The sequence below is a fragment of the Eretmochelys imbricata genome, chromosome 2 (assembly GCF_965152235.1).
Source record: "Eretmochelys imbricata isolate rEreImb1 chromosome 2, rEreImb1.hap1, whole genome shotgun sequence".
Classification (NCBI taxonomy): Eukaryota; Metazoa; Chordata; order Testudines; family Cheloniidae; genus Eretmochelys; species Eretmochelys imbricata.
Genome location: NC_135573.1, coordinates 204063419 through 204086228, shown reverse-complemented (window position 1 = coordinate 204086228; position 22810 = coordinate 204063419). Strand labels below are relative to the sequence as shown.

General features: G+C 41.4%; 1 protein-coding gene across 5 annotated transcripts in view; it reads right to left on the bottom strand.

Annotated features, from left to right (window-relative positions):
* RFTN1 (raftlin, lipid raft linker 1) overlaps positions 1 to 22810 on the bottom strand; it is a 110791-nt gene that overhangs the window by 43430 nt on the left and 44551 nt on the right. For all 5 annotated transcript variants that reach the window (XM_077811298.1, XM_077811297.1, XM_077811299.1 and 2 more), the window contains exon 4: positions 13566 to 13674. In XM_077811298.1, the coding sequence (XP_077667424.1) occupies positions 13566 to 13674 (109 nt within the window). The remainder of the gene's footprint in view (positions 1 to 13565; positions 13675 to 22810) is intronic.

Here is a 22810-nt window from a genome sequence, read left to right as displayed (position 1 = left end):
ATCTGCTACTATAGGAAATTCTCATAATTAGCTTTACATAAAATGTTAAATTCTAGAGAAACAGAATGACAAGTTCCTTCAACTGTCTGTGAAATGTGAAAATCAAAAAAGAAAGAGAAAGGCCTATGCAATAACATGCATTGGATTTCTTCATTGGGAATGAATATCTGTGTTTGAAAGGCTTTATTTATGACACATTACCAGATGTAGTTTTGCCTAACCCAAGTTTTATAGTGCCAGTTTAAAGACATTTGGAGTTGAGGAGCAGAATGTTATATACTCTGTTTACTCGATGGATATGCAAGTGAGAGTCCCACAAATTCCCTGGGCAACATATACATCTTTGTTAGCCCCTTATTTTAAATTGAGGAACAAATGACGAATTTTCACTTAATGAGAATACAAAGAACAAAGTTATTGTAGTACCTTTTTAGTATTTGAACTAGTTCTAGAGATAGAGATACATTTGGAGTAAAAATGTCTGTGTGGGTAAACAAAGAAAAATAATGAATAATCATCTTTGGAACCCCCCTTCAGGTAGTTGAAGGCTGCTATCAAATCTCCCCTCACTCCTCTCTTCTGCAGACTGAACAAGCCCAGTTCTCTCAGCCTCTCCTCGTAAGTCATGTGCCCTCTCCCCCTCATCATTTTCGTTGCCCTCCACTGGACTCTCTCCAATTTGTCCACATCCTTTCTGTAGTGAGGGGCCCAAAACTGAACGCAATTCTCCAGATGTGGCCTCACCAGTGCCGAATAGAGGGGAATAATCACTTCCCTCGATCTGCAAGCAATGCTCCCTCTAAAGCAGCCCATCATGCCATTAGCCTTCTTGGCAACAAGGGCACAATGATGACTCATATCCAGCTTCTCATCCACTGTAATCCCAGGTCCTTTTCTGCAGAACTTCTTCTTAGCCAGTCAGTCCCCAGCCTGTAGCGGTGCATGGGATTCTTTTGTCCCAAGTGCAGGACTCTGCACTTGTCCTTGTTGAACCTCATCAGATTTCTTTTGGCCCAATCCTCCCATTTGTGTAAGTCACTCTGGACCCTATTCCAAACCTCCAGTGTATCTACCTCTCCCCACAGCTTAGTGTCATCTGCAAACTTGCTGAGGGTGCAATCCATCCCATCATCCAGATCATTAATGAAGATGTTGAACAAAACTGGCCTCAGGACCAACCCCTGGGTACTCTGCTTCTTAAAATTTTAGATAAAGATGAATGATGGGAAAGTGTAGGAATGAAACTGTAAGAATGCAAGAACAATAATGAGACTGTATAAGTAATAACAAATATATATGAATGGAGCAGGAAGTAACAGATGGAAGGTCCAAGACAGAGCAGCAAGAGGCTGTTGAAATTCTCCTTCTAGTTAAACAGGCGCAATGCTACTGACTCAAACTCCCATTGACTTCAATTTGTTTGCACCAGTAGAATTGAGAGGAGAACCAGGAGAATAAGCTAGACTTTTAAAACGTCAGGGAGAGAGGTGACTGGCTGCTAATTCATGCATCAGTATTCCCCCTCTCCCCCGCCCCCCTCCGGGAGAAGAAAGACACTAGTGACTAGTGGATTTCTGGTGCATATTCTTAGTTATTTTGATTTAAGCAAAACCCCAAATTATAAAAAGAAATGGCCTCAGAATACAGGAGTTCTTCAGCCTCAGGCTAATACTGTGTTTTCAAGGCAAATAATCCAGCCGAATCGGAGCATCCTGGTTATTCTCTACAGTTCTGATTAATATGAACCTAAATAAAAGCAGCTCAGGCTTTTCAATTGCAAGTGAAAGAATGAATTATCCATTGAACCAATCACATTAGTTCTACAGCACTGGGAAGTGAGGTGGGCGGGGTAGACGTTTGAGATATTAACAATTTTATTTAACACTAAAAAATAAAGAGGAAGCTCATTTCTGCATTTTGCCCCCACCCACAGACATTTTTTATGAATCATTATTTCCTGAGAATCACATTACTGTGCTGAATATATACACAACCTACAGGTGACATCTGATCAACACAGAGAACTTCCTCTTTCAAACGACTGGGATTTTTCATGTTTAATTAACTCTTAAAGAGTGTGATGGTAGGAACTGAAGCATGGTTCCCCAGGAAACAGGGTGACAGTCAGCAGGGTGAGTTTGCAGATGGACAGGAGCTGCTGACTGGAGTGAGGCTCATTGCTAAAATGGAATAATTACCACAGCGCAATCTTGTCTCAATTAACAGGAAAGTAAAAATGCTATTACAGTGGCCTATTTAATAGAAGAAAGCCGGACAGCATTAGAGGTCTCTATAAATAAACTGAAGCATGTTATTAGTATTGGGCTAGAAGAAAGTCAGAGCCTGACTGGCTTGCTCAGTTGATCCAAGTACATGCAAACGATATGATGCACTCATAATAGCCTAATGTGTCTGACTCCTTGTTGCAATTTTACAAATACTTGTAATACACTCATTATTAGCAAGTGTTACAAAGTCTCTTCATCTTCCAGTGCTAATCTAAACTGCATTCGTATAGTAGAATGTCAGATCAGTTAATTATAGTAATTTAACTAGTAGGCAGCTGCCAGAGTTTGAGCACAGTACAGGTATAATAATTTACTGGTCTTGGAACACTGGTTGTCACCCCATAGCAGGCTAACGCACACTGTGCACTGAATTACAGCAGCATTCACAGGTACTGCAGCAAGATCTCAGCACATCCAGAAAAGGTGTTTGTTCTTAGAAATATCAGTTCTTGTAAAATGGCTCTTGTTTTTAGAAGGGACAGAGGGGAACTGAGGATAGACTGATATTCTCATCATGATCAACCTAGGATTGTAACCATATTGTAGAGACTTAAAAAACCCATGTCGAATTTATTTCAAGGCACGTTACAAATAAATTAATCAGCAATAAAGCAGTAACCAGGATATAGTGCCTTGTTTGAAATCCCATTGTACATGGTCCCAATAAAATCAGTGGGGCAAGCATCTAATTAATTTCAATGAGGCCGGGATAGTGAAAGTGTTACACTAGCAGTGCAATGAAAGGTGTTATACATCAGCAGATTATCATTTTACTGCAATAATGCTTCCTCCCCACTCTCCACAGAAACGTGTAGGAGCTGACCCGTGGCACAAATCAAAGAATCAACTCCTAACATTTTACATTTCCAAAATGAGGCAGTTTTTATTTAGAATTTGATTTTATTTTTAGAATCCTACCTAGAGCCCTAAGAAATGTAGGTTTTGTTGGCCTAGTGGACTAATCAACTTAAGCCATCTGCGTGGAGTCTTACAACCTCTGGGCCATGATTGGACTGATGCATTTTCAAAACAGCTAGTATTTATTGAAATCTCTCATATTTTGAAAAGTTATTACTGCATTTATTCAGTAATTATTTTTCAAATATAAATATCTCAAACTATATATACACATCAGGTCATTGGGGCTTACCATGCTCACCCTTATTTTAAGTTTCAATTACCCACTGAACTTCATTGCTCAAATTTTAAACCATTTTTTGAAATCAGAATGTTTATGATGAGTTCAAGCAACTTGCAGCATAGGTTCTGTTTCATTTTATTTGTTGTTGTTTTTAAAAATAGACAGTCACCAACTTCTCCAACCCCCACTTCTTTTGAGGCTGAAACCATGGATGCCAAATTTCAACTTCAGTGACTGGGAAACAGCTGACGGTAACGAACAATCAAGCTTTGTAAACAATATACTGGAGCTGGTGTGGGTGCTAATACCAAATAATCTGAAGTGTGAGCTTCCTACCAAAGGAGTTGGAGTTGGTGACAGGATATAAGCTGGTACTTGGGGGAAAGCCTGAACCTTGTGCTGCTGGCTGAAGTGCGAGTAACTTGTGCAGCACATCTGCTAAACTTGTTTTAGGTCATTTGGACAAATTACTTGATGAATGTAAATGGCCTGACTGTAGATGTAAAAGTAGCTTTCACATCTGCTTCTGTAAGGACAGTCAGGTACAAGCTTCCCTCGTAGGCTGAAGACAAACCTTCAGCACTACCACCCAGCGAGTCATCAAAAGGTAGAACGGGCTTTCTTGTTATTTTCTACCCAGAGAACTACTTGGCTGGTTACATCTCTTCAGAAAAGAAAAGGAAGTACTTCATGTGCTAGAGCTGCAACTTTTCTTCATCACAAACACTCAAATGTAACAGTAAAAGGGTAGCAAAGCAGGCTGCTGTTTTATACTTAAGCATGAGGCAGATCAAATGAAAACTCACTATGCGCATGATGAGAGACTGTACTTACTAGAAGTCATAGAAGATGCTTATAAGCACAGAGTTTAAAAAAAAAAAAATCTCCCCAACACCATGACAGGTTGTGCCCAGAAGCTGTGTGACTACATGGAACAAAACGCACGTAAGTCAGCTGCAAAATTCTTTGAAGCAATGCAGATTTTTTTTTTTAACCCTTCAAGGCACCACACAGGAAATCAAATCTGTTCCAACATACCAGGCTTTGAGGAAAATATCCCAGCAAATGCACAATTTAGAATCAATGTGAGGGAAATACATGTAGTGAAGCAGGACTGAATGAAAAGAACACTTTCATTTTGGCAGGCTAGTGCTGAAAGTATTCCAGATTGGACAAATATTACAATTGGTTGTCTTTATGTGCCAATCCACAGCACAAATAGTGAAAGGTCCTTTTCACATTATGTTCTATTGCTAAACGAGAAAAACAAGAGCATAAAAACACAGATATTGCACCTGTACAGCATGCTGCAGCAGAATGAACTCAACATAACAAAAACTTCCCTACAATACATGCTCCAGATTGACTGAGGCTTTTATTAACATTTGTTGGGTTTTTGAACATGTTATATGCAAGTTAGCATTTAATTCTTGGAATTTTTCAAAGGGAAGCCCCAATAAGATAAAAAAAGGATAGAAATTTCTTGTTTCATTCCTCGGATACATACAGAAACATTTCTAGCACCTAATAAAGCATTGTTTAGTTGATATGGGCCATTATAATATGGGCTGGTTTACATACACAACGTATTCCTGTTTAACTAGAATTTTCAAACCAGTTTAGTTCAACCAGTGTAAATCCATAAGTGGACTCATTTTAAATCAGTTTACAGCTGTCTTATATTAATGGATTTGCACTGATTTAATTATGTCAATTCAAAAACAGGTTCTGTTTAACCAGGTGCAAGTTTCATGTGTAGCCACAGCCTATATATTTTTGGAATTTAATGTTGCCCATGTAATTTGCTTCATAAAAATGGCATTTTGTCTTGATGACAAACAAAACAAAAAAAGACAGCTTTACCCATTACTGTCAGTAAAGTAAATGGCAAATCTCCCGTGGACTCAAGTGGGAACATGAACAAGACCTTCATCAAATCTCTCCTGTAATTACCCAACTTGGAATTTGACCAGGACACTTTGACTAACACCTCCTAACACTTGTGAAAAGAATCATGGATTGTTTCCTAAGTGGTTGGGACTTTAGTTTTATGCCTCAGCTGAAAAAAGGCATTGTCAGCAGCACAGTATAGTGCGGACAAACACTCTGCTGAGGCAATAGCTCAGAGTGCCACCCTACTGAATCAATTGCTGAGGCACCTGTGATTTCCTTGGATATCTCCTGTCTAATTACAGACCCATCCCAACTTTGCTTTTAATATGTAGTAAAATCACATCTCATGGTGGTATAGCTGATTTACAAAATGCTATTTTCAAAAAATAATCTGTTTGAGTTACAGGCACCAAAAACCATCACAGAAATCCAAATTTTAGGGACTGGGGGAAGTGTTAGTTTTATAACTGAACAATTATAAATAGATTTTTTTTAAATTATTTAAATGAAATCTCCTGGAAAGTTTACTTTGGATTGTATATTTATAACTGCATTATCAACTGTCAAATAATCTCTGATATATAATGGACAAGGTGACACTGCTGTCAATTCAGAAACATGATGACTGCAGATATAAACACTGAGTAGCATACTGTTTTTTCTCCAGTTTCTGTAATTGTTCCCAATAGCAGTCTGTGCATTTCTCCCATGGGCTGACATTTGCGGGTCAAACATTTCTTTCAAATTCAGAACAGTATTTCATCTAAATCAACAAGCATGGAAATTACAGCAGAACAATTTAATAATGAAAACCCGTCTCTTGGAAAGGGTTTTCAAGCACAAATGGGCAGTTGATTTTAATAAGACTAGTGTTCTAAACTTCTCTTAACTTTTTGATGCCAGGAGCTGGAATTTCTTGGCACGCATTCAAAGTAAATATACATTGTACTAATGCCACCAGTATACTCTAACTCATCACAGCTGGCAGTGTTTCTGAGGTTTAGACTCCCTGGTGACTTAGGTAATAATTTTTCAGAAACTAGTCATTACATCTGAGTGGTTATTTCATTAATGCTTTATAGACTGGTTTGGTGTATGATTCATGCTAAAATAAGGTGCCCAGTTAATGTAGTAGCAACCAATTAAAGGAGACTGTTGCTAACACAAAACAAACAACAGAAAACATTTACAGAGAACAGATGAAGCAGAATTCCATTTGGACAGAGGAAAAAAGTCACTCTCTGGTAACAATCAACCAATTTTCCACAAGCCAGATGCATTAGGGTAGGCCTGTAATAAGTTCAGAGACAGAAAGTTGCTACTTAGTGCTGCTGATGAGAAAATACACTGCACTAGAAACAATGGGTTGGTCAAATTTGGTCAAAAGATATTTTAAAAAAACAAGTCTAGGCTGTCCCAGTTAATAAAAGAAATATTCCTATTTTTTATAACAACTTCATGGTCATCTCTCAAGTCCCTGTCACAAGTCATGCAAATGTACTTTGATAACTGACATACCCTCAAAGGTCTTGAGGCAAAGAGTACATGCTGGTGAGGAGCAAGGAGAATAGTATGTGCTGTATGTCAGGAATTGGCATGAAAATACTGCTCCAGGCTACAAGCATTACAACTGGATCATTCCTCATTAGGATTTATTGGTGCATATTTTATCATAAATACCAAAGCTCCCCTTTTTTGTCATCTTGGTTTCTGTATTTGTTTCTGAAAAGAGATATTTAAAATTAAAAGCATCTTTTAGTTAGTCTTGGACACTTTCTGTAAGTCTGCTATACTCATGCTCATTTCCAAAACAGAAACAATAAACCAGGATTTAAGGCTCATTTTAAAATAGGCTAAGCCCAGCCAATGGCATGAAGGAAGATTTTTAGTTACTTCTATAACCACCCAGAAACAGTGTTAAACTTTATACTTCCAGCACTTTTGCATCCTGAATGTTAGGTTGCAGAAAGTGAAATCTCACTTACTGTGACAAAGTGCTGGGAGCTAGCACCTACTGAGTTCTGGGGGTGGGCAGGCGCCAGCCCACCCACAAGCTGGGAACTAGCAGGTGAGCACTCTGGTCACTCTGGCACTAATTAGTTTCTCCAGGGAGGTCTGACTGGGGAATATAATGTAATTGGCAAATCAAGCTGGCCGGCTAGGTAAGGTAAGGATTTTTCACTTCACAAACTTATCAAACTATTTAATATGACTGGCAATTTTTGCTCAGCAAAGGCTCCAACCTTAGGGGCTCCAAATAACTCAGTATCCTGTCAAGCAAAACTTCCACTGAAGTCAAAGGAGATTTGCTTAAGTAAGCACTGGGTACTAAAATAGTAACAGGAGTTGAAAGTTAAGATTGTGGTACAATAACAGAGATCAGGGATTTACCCATCTCAGTACAGCTCAACCTTTCTGGCCATGCTGTTGGTGACCTTGCCTGAAATAAGATTCTTCTGAAATTTATGGTCCTAGCACCAGTGCAAGCTCCATTAGAGCACTAGTGGAGACTGTCCACAAGTGTATTCACCACTGTGTCATTAGAGCAGTGTTAGATGACACAATTATAAGAATTCTAGTGGCTACTGTAACCTCAGGCCACCACGGGTGCTAGAACTTCAGAAAAAAACCTCAGCCTAGCCATAGCCTTATTTTGTATAAGATTTACGCTTTAAAACTGGTATACACCTGGAACGTCCTCCAGGCTTCAACCATCCTTCTCAATCCCCACAAACCTCTGCATATGCTTTAACCACAGGGCGACTTTGGATAAATCTTACCAGTGACCTACTGGAGGTTTGTTAATGGTTTGGTATAGGCTACAGATCTGTGACTGTAGCTTTGAAGTCTGAACACCGCCTTGAATCTGAGTCTTCTGTTAAAAACAGTTTCTAATGGGTGAATACAAGTCGAGAACAAGTAAAGATTTATGCAAATACAAGTTTGAAAATTGCTTTCAACAATCATGTCAGCTGGCTGAATATGATTCAGTGGTCAGTGTAATCATGACAAACTGTGTTCTATGCTGGGTTTACTCACAGTCAGTTGACACAACACTAAACACTGACTCAGTGTATCTTCATTGTCCAAGCTGGGAAAAACACAAAATGTAAAGTGTAATGGACATAAATTAGATATTACAAGTTGTCTTAGTTTTAGTGATCTACAATGTTATTTGCAGGAATTAAGTATTATTTTTAACCTGAGAATATCAGTCTCAACCCAGACTTGCTTTCACTTAACAACTATCTAGTATCTACAGTAGAAGCTGCAGTTCAACAGACTGAACAATTTGCCCATACCTTCGTTCAGGACAATACCAAATACAAACAGATCCACTGTTACCAAATATTTTCTTTTTTTCCAGACAACTACTGGAACACTGAAGCCATAGACTGTATAGTTTACAACATCTATTTTTACCCTGGTCAAGAGGATGACCCCAAAATCTGCTGGGGCAAAGGATTCCAAGGCCCCTGGGAACATCATGAAAATAGTTTTGTGACATTCATGGAGCTTATATCTCAACACCAGAGTTAAATGGCTGAGTCAAAAGAACTCACATTGAAAGAAGTTTAACCAGGAACAGATGTTTCCCTTCACACTTTACTGCTTAACATACAGTATATGTGATTTTTCACCATACTTTTGTTTTACATATTCTTTCAAAATGTTAACAAAACACACTTCAACAAATACCATTATTGCAGCAGACAGCCAACAGCTGGGCCATTGCTGTCCAGTTTTAACCATTGCTTCTAGATCATATCTACACCAGGAACCCAAATTAAAAAAAATTAAGCATTACTCTGCACTGAAAACATGCAGAAAACAAAGTTGATCGAAGATGGTTTTCATTACAATGTGTTACAGAAATAAATGTATTGTTCTCTTGTATGTACACTTGAGAACCAAGGGTCTGAAGGATGGAAATGATTTGAAAGAGTTTCAGATCACATTGAGATAAGTAATCCCTCTGAGTAATAAATGATACTCTAGAGGTGTAATTTTCCAACCATCCAAGTACATTCAGACTGTTTATTCATTTGAAGAATGACTGCTACGACCAATATTCATGGTCCAAATTCTTCCCCCTTTCCATCTTTTATTTCCACCTGCTCTGCCCATCATCTGATAGGCTCTGTAATAAATTTTTAAGCAAAAAGCATATCAAGAATGCCAGTTTAAACTACAGAATAATGTTTGATATTTTTACAAAATATTTTTCTACTGAGCTTCAGCAAAGACAATGTACTCAGAGAATACAGGGAAGAGCTCTTTGTACCACTGTGCAGCAAACCATTAACCAGCCCAGCAACAGCATTAATAGACTCCAAAAATTGCCATGTCCAGCTATTCTTTCCTGCTGAAAAGAGGGTTAAGTCCAAAGCAAAGTACTAGCAATGAAGAGTTAGAGATGTGGAATAAAAGAACCCAAAACTGGAAGAAATCAGGAACAGTCATCTAACAAAATAAAATAATCTGAAAGATTTTTTGTGGGTTTTTTTGTAGAATATATAAATAATTGATTAGAAATCAGTGTTAGTACCTTTTACTTAAAAACAAAGTTGTTGTTAAATGTACTACAGAGTGTAGCTCTTTAGCCTTTCCCCCTCTCCAGTTAATACACATGTATCTTGTCTAACTCCACATGTGTCCTATGGCACAATTGCAGTCTTCCCCATCTATCTGCCCTTTCATGCACTTAAGGAGAAAGGTGCTTCTGGAACAGCTCCACTATTGTAACTATGCGGCGACAACGATGGAGGACGAGAAGGATTTCTTTGCTTTCCTACATCGTTCTGGCAAAGGTTTGTACAATCGCCTTGTGATGCTGTCCCACAGATTCAAAGCTGCCCTTCCTCCAGCAACAGTCCATTATCCGACCTTCCTGTTTCATCTGTTGCAGCTTGCCTTTGAGCCAGGGAGACCTGGATGGGGTGCTGACTCCTGGGTTTAAGTAAATCAATGACTATGGGTAGCAGATGATTAATGGCCTAGCGATCTGGCAGTTGTGTGGTATACCTCTTCCAGATTGCCTAGAATCCCACTGCATTCTAATGTCTCAGAAGGTAGACTATCACTGCCCTGGCTCGGCACTTCCATTTGTAGAAGATGAGTACAGCCAGCAGTAAAGATCAGGGTCAGGGTGTGTCAGGCTACATAATTTGCTTGGGAGATCAAAGGGAAGAACCACATGCTGAATACAGACAGATTCTGAGCCAGTGTTGGAGATGCCATCTGTGCGGTCACTGAAGTAACCAAAGACTATGACTACAGGGGGATGCTAAAAACAGGCTTGATAGCAGCTTGATTAGCTCCAGTAGGAAATCCACAGGAGTGTGGTTATATACAACTATCATATGGCTACTCTTTAACCTGGCATTCACATACCATGCAAACACATTTGAACTAGTCCACTGTTGAGAGTGCAAAACTATGGCTGCTACTCCTTCCTTGTCCCCCCTAGAGTCAGGCATCACAAAGTTACCACTTGGCACCAGCTGTTAGTACAGGTCCACCAGAGTCATCCAGCCAGATTTCAGTGATACACAGTGAGTTTAGGTCATGAATTACAGCCCTGATCAGGTTGTATATGGTGCTCATTCTGCTGAAGACCAGTTAAATACAATAAGCCGCATCTTAAGGTCACTTCAGCGAAAGTGGACAGAGCATGGAGTAAGACTTAGGTGTGGTTGGAGAGATCCAAAGACAATGCCCACCACTGGGTTTCAGACTGTGGTTTTTGGTTCAGCCTTCCCCAGGCCAATCACAACTGGAACAGTGAAGGACACTGAGTTCAGAGGAGGTGAGGGAGAGAGAAGCAGGCTGTCCAACCTCCGCAGTGGGATCAAACTGAAAGTTTTCTATAGAACATTATTTGGCTAGGAGACAAAGGTGCAAAATGATGCATATCAGTAATTTTTTACAGCCAAAGAGCAGAAAATGAATGACAACTAGCAACTGCTTTTTAACCTGAATGCCTCACTAATCTAGAATCTATCGGGAATGTATGAATCCTCTATGTCTGTTACAGAACTTCTACAGAAGAGGATGGCAGATTGATGTGTAAAGCAAAAGTCCTGAGAGCAGCAAATCTATTTTGCAAAGTTTGGTATTCACATATTGATACATTTCGAAAATTACTATCTCCTTCCTACAGACATCAGTTCAGTTTCCCCTTCCCTACACCTCTGTCTCCACAAAGCTCCATAACATTTCCTTCAACACTTGTCTCCATAACACTTCCTTCATGCATCTAGCCATGGCAGATCATTTATGGGAGGTCAGAATAAAAGTGGGAGGCTAGAGGGAGGTCCCATCACAGAAGATTCCTAACATGAGTTACACCTAGAATACAGATGTGATTGAAAGATTTTCTCGGGCTTCTTGTTTTGTTTTCAAGTAAAGAGAACATATGCTCACATCATGTCTCAGTGTCTTTAAAGAAAAATAGGATATTTCACTTGAATCAATCAAAACTTTTTTTCTTTTTATAACTGCCAATGTTTGTTCAAGACCTATGGCTATACCAAGCAGAATTTCCCCTGCATTTTCCAGGAACAAATAGTCCAGTTGTATGCAATGTGATGGCTAGTGTCTGGGGTGAAGCAGAGAGCCAACTGAGGATAGACACTATCAAAGATGTTCCTTTGATCAGAGTCAATGTTAATCACCCTCGTTCAGCATTGCATAATAAAACTCATATAGATAATTAAGTTACTGGAAAAAAATCTCCACTCCAAGAAAAGTCACTGGTAAGTCAAAAGGTAGTAGGAATCCACATGACTGAGGATCTGAATATTCAGTAATCAAAAATTAAATAGCTTGTATAGTGTTTCATGCTTTGGGGAGATTAACGGTGGTGTTCTCTTTTTAAAACAACCAACAATCCTGTGCCACCCTGGCATCCCCATATTCACCACTGTCATATAATTTTGCAATGTTTTATACAAAGTATGCCTTGTGAGGTGTCATTCTAAAAGTCTTGATCTGCTAGACATTAATATCTCATTAGATTGTACGTGCTATCATTGTATGTGAAGTTATGAAGTATGGCCATGTATGTGCTACTGAAACATATGGGGTTGAGAACACCCACAAGCAGCCTTTCAGGTACAACAATAAAAAGGTCAAACAAAGGTGATGGCTTATTGAGGATATATGCACAAGCATAAGGATTACCCCAGGAACTGTGTACGATAGAAACCTCTCAGAGATAACACTACACAATGGGAACTGTTTGACCCAGGTCACAGAAAAAGAGCTTTCCAGCAAGTTGGAATAAGATATAAAAGGGGGAAGTGACATCATGACTGGACCTCACTGCCTCACTGCCTAGGGGGGCATGGAGAAACATTCAGGGCGGGGAGGTGACCTCCACGGGGTGGGGGTGGGGGAGGAAGCGCCACGCTTCCAACCCCAGCTCTGCCACCAGCCTCACTCCTCCCTCAACCCCATTCAGCCCCCAGTCCTCCAGGCCCAGCCCCATCCTCATTCCCTCTCTGCCTCCAAACCAGCTCCAACCCCAGCCTCAGCTCCTCGCGGCCCCCAGCCTGGTTCTGCCCTCATTCCCTCTCCTCCCGCAGACCAGCTCTGACTCTAGCCCCAACTCCTCCCCCAACCCCAGCTCTGCCTTCAGCCCAAGCTCCGCTGCTGAGGAAGCCTTGGCTGAGCAGTAAAGGGGGAAGGGCACAGAGAGATTCCTTTACTGGTAAGGGCGGGACCAAGACTGAAAAAGTTTGAACACTTCTCGCTTAAAATAATTTTATGCAAGGACAACTCTGGGAAATAATGAGCCTCTTTATCTACAGTATTATCCCAGTGTTAAACTCAAATAATTCCGAACAATTGGCACCAAAGTGGAAATAGATATTATTTTAGCTGAGACTGTGTCCAACAGTCAATTACAGTGCAGGGATATATTGTACAGTAGTAAAACGAGTTAATTAACATCTACTTGAGATCACTCACCCTGTGGTACAGCAAGTCATTTTCTCATAACAGAATGGTCAATGACTTGTTTCACTGGTCACTATAACTGCTCGAGAAGATGCTGTCCAGATCTTGGAATCATAAAAGAGTAGCAAACTCTACTGAAGCCTTGTTAATGTTTGAAATATACAGAATATGGGGAGGAGGAGGAAAGATGAACTTGCAGTGGCTATTTCCCCTGACGGACACAACTAGCAGCAGTCATTAGGCATGTTGTGTCCTTTTCAAGTTGTTTTCCTTATACTTACTTTCTCAATAAAATCTGGTATCTTTTTTTTGTCTGAGAGTTGGTCCGAGGAGGAGCACAGTTCTATCTCCAGTGTGTGTCCTTCACTGTGAACATCACTTTTCACAGGTCTGAAGAGACAGAAAAACACAAGTAGAGCTTTTAAAATTAGATCCCCAAAAATCCTTAAGTACTTGTTCTTAATAAAGTTTGGTTCCATGCAGAACTCTCATTCAGTCCCAGCACATGTTACACAGAACCCAACACAGCTTCATAGCTCAGGCGAACCTGCAGCTTCAGAGAGCTATGTATTACCTAAGGAGGGAAGCTATCCCCAAATGATGGCTGGGTTATGCCTAAGTGGCTGCCTAATCCCTTCATCTGCCCAAGGTATCATGCCCCAGCTAGGGTCTTCAGAATGATATTAGGGAAGAAGTAGTACGCATGTGCCTCTTGGACTGTGGAGGGGGCAGGTTCCACCCTGATGGATTGACAGTGGATCTGACCCCACACAGACAAGCATAATAGGCCTGCTTTACCAGTATGACAGATGAGCTCCCACTTCTCAAAGTGAGAGAGCCAGGCATCACAGAGATCTAACAGAGGGACAGAGCTAAAAGGAGAGAGTGTTTTGTGGGCAGTGATTTCTTTGTAAGTTAAAGTAGGGAAATCCCTTCCATCATCGCCTATCTGGCTCCAAGAACCAGATTTTGCCTCCTTTTAGGAAGAGTCAAGAGTTTCTTAATGTGTCACAAACAAAAAATCAAATAACCCAGGGCTTTCCACATTTTAAAAAACAAGAATGGTGGTTGACTTTACAGAATAAGGAAATAAATATAAAATGTGTCATTTTCTGAGCAAATCATAGAGTCAATCTGGTTAGGTAAGAAATATTTTCCAGTCCACGCAACATAATAAATAAATAATACATAAAACTTTTCATCCATGAATCTTAAAGCATTTTACAAACATCAAATAAATCTCATAATACCATTCTGAAGTAGTTACTAATATCTCAGTTTTACAGATGTTTGAACACAGCCACAGAGACCCCAGTTTTGCAACTCTTACTCCCACTGTGTTATTTAGATCAGTAAGAACATAAAAACGGCCATAGTGGGTCAGACCAAAGGTCCATCTAGCCCAGTATCCTGTCTTCTAACAGTGGCCAATGCCAGGTGCTTCAGAGGAAATGAACAGAAGAGGTAATCGTCAAGTGATCTATCCCCTATTGCTCATTCCCAGTTTTTGGCAAACAGAGGCTAGGGACACCATCCCTGTCCATCCTGGCTAATAGCCATTGATGGTCCTATCCTCTATGAACTTATCTAGTTCTTTTTTTTAACTCTGTTATAGCCTTGGCCTTCACAACATCCTCTGGCAAGGAGTTCCACAGGTTGACTGTGTGTCATGTGAAAAAATACTTCCTTTTTTTTATTTTAAACCTGCTGCCTATTAATTTCATTTGGTGACCTGCTAGTTCTCCTGTTATGAGAAGGAGTAAACAACACTTCCTTGTTTACTTTCTCCACACTAATCATGATTTTACAGACCTCTATCATATCCCCCCCTTAGTCATCTCTTTTCCAAGCTGAAGAATCCCAGTCTTATTAATCTCTCCTCATATGGAAGCCATTCCATAACCCTAATCATTTTCGTTGCCATTTTTTGAACCTTTTCCAAATCCAATATATCTTTTTTGAGAAGGGACAACCACATCCTCATGCAGTATTCAAGATGTGGGGGTATCATGGATTTATATAGCGGCTATATGATATTTTCTGTCTTATTATCTATCCCCTTCTTAATGATTCCCAACATTCTGTTAGCTTTTTTGACTGCCACTGCACATTGAGTGGATGTGACTCCAAGATCTCTTTCTTGAGTGGTAACAGCTAATTTAGACCCCATCATTTTAGATGTATACTTGGGATTATGATTTCCAATGTGCATTACTTTTCATTTATCAACATTGAATTTCATCTGCCATTTTGTTGCCATTTTGTCACCCAGATTTATGAGATCCTTTGGTAGCTCTTCGCAGTCTGTTTGGGACTTAACTATCTTGAGTAGTTTTGTATCATCTGCAAATTTTGCCACCTCACTGTTTACCCCTTTTTCCAGATCACTTATGATTATGTTGAATAGGACTGATCTCAGTACAGACCCCAGTACAGACTCCACTATTTACCTCTCTCCATTCTGAACACTGACCATTTATTCCTACCCTTAGTTTCCTATTTTTTAACCAGTTACCATGAGAGGATCTTCCCTCTTATCCCACGACAGTTTACTTTGCTTAAGATTCTTTGGTGAGCCACCTTGACAAAGGCTTTCTCAAAATCTAAGTACATTATATCCACTGGATCCCTCTTGTCCACATGCTTCCTGACCCCCTCAAAGAATTCTAGTAGATTGGTGAGGCATGATTTCCCTTTACAAAAACCATGTTGACCCTTCCCCAACAAATTATGTTCATCTATGTGTCTGACAATTTTGTTCTTTACTATAGTTTCAACCAGTTTGCCTGGTACTGAAGTCAGGCTTACCAGCCTGTAATTGTAGAGATCATCTCTGGAGCCCTTTTTAAACATTGGCGTCACATTAGCTATCCTCCAGTCATTTGGTACAGAACCTGATTTAAATGATAGGGTACAGACGACAGTTAGCAGTTCTGCAATTTCACATTTGAGTTCCTTCAGAACTCTTGAGTGAATACCATCTGGTCCTGATGACTTATTACTGTTTAATAAGGCTGTCAAGTGATTAAAAAAATTAATTGTGATTAATCACACTATTAATAATAGAATACCCTTTATTTAAACATTTTTGCATGTTTTCTGCATTTTCAAATATATGGATTTCAATTACAATACAGAATACAAAATGCAGAGTGCTCACTTTATATTTATTTTTTATTACAAAGTATTTGCACGGTAAAAAAAACAAAAGTAGCATTTTTCAATTCACCTGCAAGTACAAGTACTGTAGTGCAATCATTTTATCATGAAAGTTGAACTTACAAATGTAGAATTATGTACAAAAAACTGCATTAAAAATAAAACAATGTAAAATTTTATAGCCTGCAAGTCCACTCAGTCATACTTCTTGTTCAGCCAATCACTCAGAAAAACATATTTGTTTACATTTGCAGGCGATAATGCTGCCCACTTCTTATTTACAATGTCACCTGAAAGTGAGAACAGGCATTCTCATGGCACTATTGTAGCTGGCAATGCAAGATATTTATGTGCTAGATGCACTAAAGATTCATATGCCCCTTCATGCTTCAACCACCATTCCAGGGGACATGCGTCCATGCTGATGATGGTTTCTACTTGATAACAATCCAAAGCATTGCGGACTGATGCATGTTCATTTTCATTTTCTGAGTCAGATACCACCAGCAGAATGTTGATTTTCTTTTTGGTAGTTCGGGTTCTGCAGTTTTTGCATCAGAGTGTTGCTCTTTTAAGACTTCTGAAAGCATGCTCCACACCTCATCCCTCTCAGATTTTGGACGACACTTCAGATTCTTAAACATTGGGTCGAGTGCTATTGCTATCCTTAGAAATCTCACATTGGTACCTTCTTTGCGTTTTGTCAAATCTGCAGTGAAAGTGTTCTTAAAATGAACATGTGCTGGGACATCATCTGAGATTGCTAGAACATGAAATATATGGCAGAATGCGGTTAAAATAGTGCCAGGTACATACAATTCTCCACCAAGGAGTTAAGTCACAAATTTAATTAACACATTATTTTAATGAGCATCATCTGCATGGAAGCATGTCCTCTGGAATGGTGGCCAAAGCATGAAGGGGCATACAAATGTTTAGCATATCTGGCACGTAAATACCTTGCAATGCTGGCTACAAAAGTCCCATGCAAATGCCTGTTCTCACTTTCTGGGGACATTGTAAGTAAGAAGAGGGCAGCACTATCTCCTGTAAATGTAAACAAACTTGTTAATAACTGATTTTTTTCCTAATTAATAAGTCTTTAGTTAGTTTATTACAGGATTGGCTATAAATGTTGTCTTTGGTTTGAGATCTGAGGTACAATTGGCCTGGGGTAAGTGACTGGTCTTTTTGGACTTAGAGTAACCTCAATATTATTGTGATTTTTGTTGTAAAGGACCATCTATCACAAAGGCAGGCTTGCCTGGGTGGCAAGGTAGACTGGAGTGCCCAACGGGACTGTCCGTGACTCCAAGTTAAAGCTGTTATAGTGCTTAAGGAATCATAGAATATCAGGTTCGGAAGGGACCTCAGGAGGTCATCTAGTCCAACCCCCTGCTCAAAGCAGGACCAATCCCCAATTAAATCATCCCAGCCAGGGCTTTGTCAAGCCTGACCTTAAAAACTTCTAAGGAAGGAGATTCTACCACCTCCCTAGGTAATGCATTCCAGTGTTTCACCACCCTCCTAGTGAAAAAGTTTTTCCTAATATCCAACCTAAACCTTCCCCACTGCAACTTGAGACCATTACTCCTTGTCTTGTCCTCTTCCACCACTGAGAATAGTCTAGAACCATCCTCTCTGGAACCACCTCTCAGGTAGTTGAAAGCAGCTATCAAATCCCCCCTCATTCTTCTCTTCTGCAGACTAAACAATCCCAGTTCCCTCAGCCTCTCCTCATAAGTCATGTGTTCCAGACTCCTAATCATTTTTGTTGCCCTTTGCTGGACTCTTTCCAATTTATCCACATCCTTCTTGTAGTGTGGGGCCCAAAACTGGACACAGTACTCCAGATGAGGCCTCACCAATGTCGAATAGAGGGGGACGATCACGTCCCTCGATCTGCCCGCTATACCCCTACTTATACATCCCAAAATGCCATTGGCCTTCTTGGCAACAAGGGCACACTGCTGACTCATATCCAGCTTCTCATCCACTGTCACCCCTAGGTCCTTTTCCACAGAACTGCTGCCTAGCCATTCGATCTCTAGTCTGTAGCTGTGCATTGGGTTCTTCCGTCCTAAGTGCAGGACCCTGCACTTATCCTTATTGAACCTCATCAGATTTCTTCTGGCCCAATCCTCCAATTTGTCTAGGTCCCTCCGTATCCTACCCCTGCCCTCCAGCGTATCTACCACTCCTCCCAGTTTAGTGTCATCCGCAAATTTGCTGAGAGTGCAATCCACACCATCCTCCAGATCATTTATGAAGATATTGAACAAAACCGGCCCCTGGACCGACCCCTGGGGTACTCCACTTGACACCGGCTGCCAACTAGACATGGAGCCATTGATCTTACTACCCGTTGAGCCTGACAATCTAGCCAACTTTCTACCCACCTTATAGTGCATTCATCCAGCCCATACTTCTTTAACTTGCTGACAAGAATACTGTGGGAGACCGTGTCAAAAGCTTTGCTAAAGTCAAGAAACAATACATCCACTGCTTTCCCTTCATCCACAGAACCAGTAATCTCATCATAGAAGGCGATTAGATTAGTCAGGCATGACCTTCCCTTGGTGAATCCATGCTGACTGTTCCTGATCACTTTCCTCTCATGTAAGTGTTTCAGGATTGATTCTTTGAGGACCTGCTCCATGATTTTTCCGGGGACTGAGGTGAGGCTGACTGGCCTGTAGTTCCCAGGATCCTCCTTCTTCCCTTTTTTAAAGATTGGCACTACATTAGCCTTTTTCCAGTCATCCGGGACTTCCCCCGTTCGCCACAAGTTTTCAAAGATAATGGCCAATGGCTCTGCAATCACAGCCGCCAGTTCCTTTAGCACTCTCGGATGCAACTCGTCCGGCCCCATGGACTTGTGCACGTCCAGCTTTTCTAAATAGTCCCTAACCACCTCTTTCTCCACAGAGGGCTGGCCATCTATTCCCCATGTTGTGATGCCCAGCGCAGCAGTCTGGGAGCTGACCTTGTAAGTGAAGACAGAGGCAAAAAAAGCATTGAGTACATTAGCTTTTTCCACATCCTCTGTCACTAGGTTGCCTCCCTCATTCATTAAGGGGCCCACACTTTCCTTGGCTTTCTTCTTGTTGCCAACATACCTGAAGAAACCCTTCTTGTTACTCTTAACATCTCTCACTAGCTGCAGCTCCAGGTGCGATTTGGCCCTCCTGATTTCATTCCTACATGCCCGAGCAATATTTTTATACTCTTCCCTGGTCATATGTCCAACCTTCCACTTCTTGTAAGCTTCTTTTTTATGTTTAAGATCCGCTAGGATTTCACCGTTAAGCCAAGCTGGTCGCCTGCCATATTTACTATTCTTTCGACACATCGGGATGGTTTGTCCCTGTAACCTCAACAGGGATTTCTTGAAATACAGCCAGCTCTCCTGGACTCCTTTCCCCTTCATGTTAGTCCCCCAGGGGATCCTACCCATCCGTTCCCTGAGGGAGTCGAAGTCTGCTTTCCTGAAGTCCAGGGTCCGTATCCTGCTGCTTACCTTTCTTCCCTGTGTCAGGATCCTGAACTCAACTAACTCATGGTCACTGCCTCCCAGATTCCCATCCACTTTCCACTGATGCATGTTTAGTTTTTCCACTAACTTTAATGAGAGCTGAATCGAGTCCTTCAACGACGTGATATCCTGCCATCACCCCATTGCTTCTAAAGAATTAACATGCTTATATTTGTTTATGCAGCATCATCATTAATAATGTCCATAATGCAACGTAAATTTTCATATTGATTGAAAAATAGCTGTTGTCTTTCTAATATTCTTTATAACAAAGTTAACATTTTAAGGGCAAAAACCTTCCTTTAGATGCATGTGGCTCCCACTATCTGCTATGAATGCCTCCTTCTCATATACATCCAGGAGGAGAATTTAGCCCTATTTCATTATTCACTTGAAATGGGTATTGTGGCAGAGGAACCATTCACTCCTGCCTCTGCTTAAGTCCACAAACTGCTCAGAGACCTTTATGCTGGTAAAACACCTGGTGCAGTTCATTTACAATCTTGATACCCAACCACCCTTGTACACCATACAGTCTTACTCCTTCAGTCTTAGGGAGCCTTCAGCTCCTGAGGCAAGCAGGGAAGAGTAATCTCTCCCTCCCTCTGTCTGCTTCCCCCTGTCCCGACTTCCTTCCTGCCAGTGTTTAATTGGACCTGCAGTGACCAGAGCACTGGCTCAAGCTGCTATTGCCCAGAGCTCTCTCACACACCTCCCCCCTTACCTGACAGTAAGTCTTCTTTCCATGTTCTCCCACCCTTATTTGAGGTGTCACCCTGTGAGAGTCTCTCTCTGTCCTTGGGGTGATCATCTGGGTTGCCTTGTGGGGTCTGCACATTCTCCACCCACATAAATCACACTTTGTCAGTGGAGCAGACCCCCATAGCTCCATCTCAGCCCACAAGTCTTCACACCAGGGCACCATGGGGAATTACAAAGGGGGAGAATAGGGGGAGTATCTGGCAGAAGATCAAGGTTACTCCCCTTATCTCCTGATCCCTCAGAGTCTCAGATTCTCCCAAACCTCCAAACAGTGCCTGGGTTTCCTCTCCGTGGGATTGTGTTGCAGGGACCACCATATGTCCCTCAACCTCTCCTAAGGAGTTTGGGCTGTCTATTTCCCCATACCTCCTTCCTATATTCCTATCCCCCCACCTTCAATTTCCTGGGGAGGTCTCTTTTCCTCCTGACTTGGGCTTTGTTGTTTAAGGGTTTCTATTGTTTCTCCCATGGGCTTATTCTTTTCTCTTCCTTCTGGTTTCCTTTTCCCCAACCCGGGATTCTTTACACCACCTTGTTTCCATATTGGGAAGGGACTCCAGCCCCTCCACTGCTGCAACCTGTTTCCAACTAAACCTCCCTTGGCCTTCCGGGGCACTTGAGCCATAGGGCAGTGTCTCTTATCCCCATGGACACATTCTATGTCCATAGTTGCTCCTGGAACCATCCAGTGAGACTTCACCAGCTCCCTCCAGACAAGAGAGCAACCTGAGGCCATATCCACAAGGCCCCTCTGGAATGTCCTCCCCACCATTACCGAATTGGTGGACAGTTTCTGTCATTGTTTCTTCCCTCCAGTTCTGGCCCAGCCACAAAACTTGGCAAAACCGCAGTCTCTGTATAAGGGCAGTCCCTTTTTATGTGCCCCTGTCACCTGCACTGATAGCATGTAATGGGTCAAGCCCCAGCCAGAGCTCCTTGGGGTTCTTCCTTCATCCTCTATATGCCCCTTCTTGCTGTGGGTTCTCTGGTCTTCCTCCCACTCTCTAGATCCTCTTTTCTGGGTTGTTCCTCTTTCTTGGGAAAGTCTGTCTCTGTATTCCTCCATCAATTTCATCCACCATACCTGGTCGAGGCCAACTGACCCACACTCGTATGTTCTTAGGGAGGCCCTGAAGGAACTGTTCTAATACCAGAACATTCATTATTTCCCCTCTGGTTTCAACCAGCAGGTGGCCCAGTCCAGCAACCTTTGGGGAACTGCCCAGGGCCATAAACCCCCAGTCCATCTTGTGGATCTGAACTTTTCGCAGTACTTCTCAATTGACAGATCCACCAGATCCAGGATGGCTGCCCTCGCCATCTCGGAATTCCTGGCCTGCTCTTCACTCAGAGCCATATATCATAGAATAATAGACCTTAAGGTCAGAAGGGACCATTATGATCGTCTAGTCTGATCTCCTGCACAACACAGGCCACAGAATCTCACCCACTCCTGTAACAAACCCCAAACCTATGTCTGAGCTATTGAAGTCCTCAAATCATGGTTTAAAGACTTCAAGGTGCAGAGAATCCTCTAGCAAGTGACCCATGCCCCTCGCTGCAGAGGAAGGCAAAAAAGGATTGGCCTCTGCCAATCTGCCCTGGAGGAAAATTCTTTCCCGACCCCAAATATGGCAATCAGCTAAACCCTGAGCATGTGAGCAAGACTCACCAGCCAGACACCCAGGAAAGAATTCTCTGTAGTAACTCAGATCCCACCCCATCTAACGTTCCATAACAGGCCATTGGGCATATCTATCGCTAATAGTTGAAGATCAATTAATTGCCAAAATTAGGCTATCCCATCATATCATCTCCTCCATAAACTTATCAAGCCTAGTCTTGAAGCCAGACATGTCGTTTGCCCCCACTGCTTCCCTTGGAAGGCTGTTCCAGAACTTCACTCCTCTGATGGTTAGAAACCTTTGCCTAATTTCAAGTCTAAACTTCCTGATGGCCAGTTTATATCCATTTGTTCTTGTGTCCACATTGGTACTGAGCTTAAATAATTCTTCTCCCTCCGTGGTATTTATCCCTCTGATATATTTATAGATAGCAATCATATCTCCC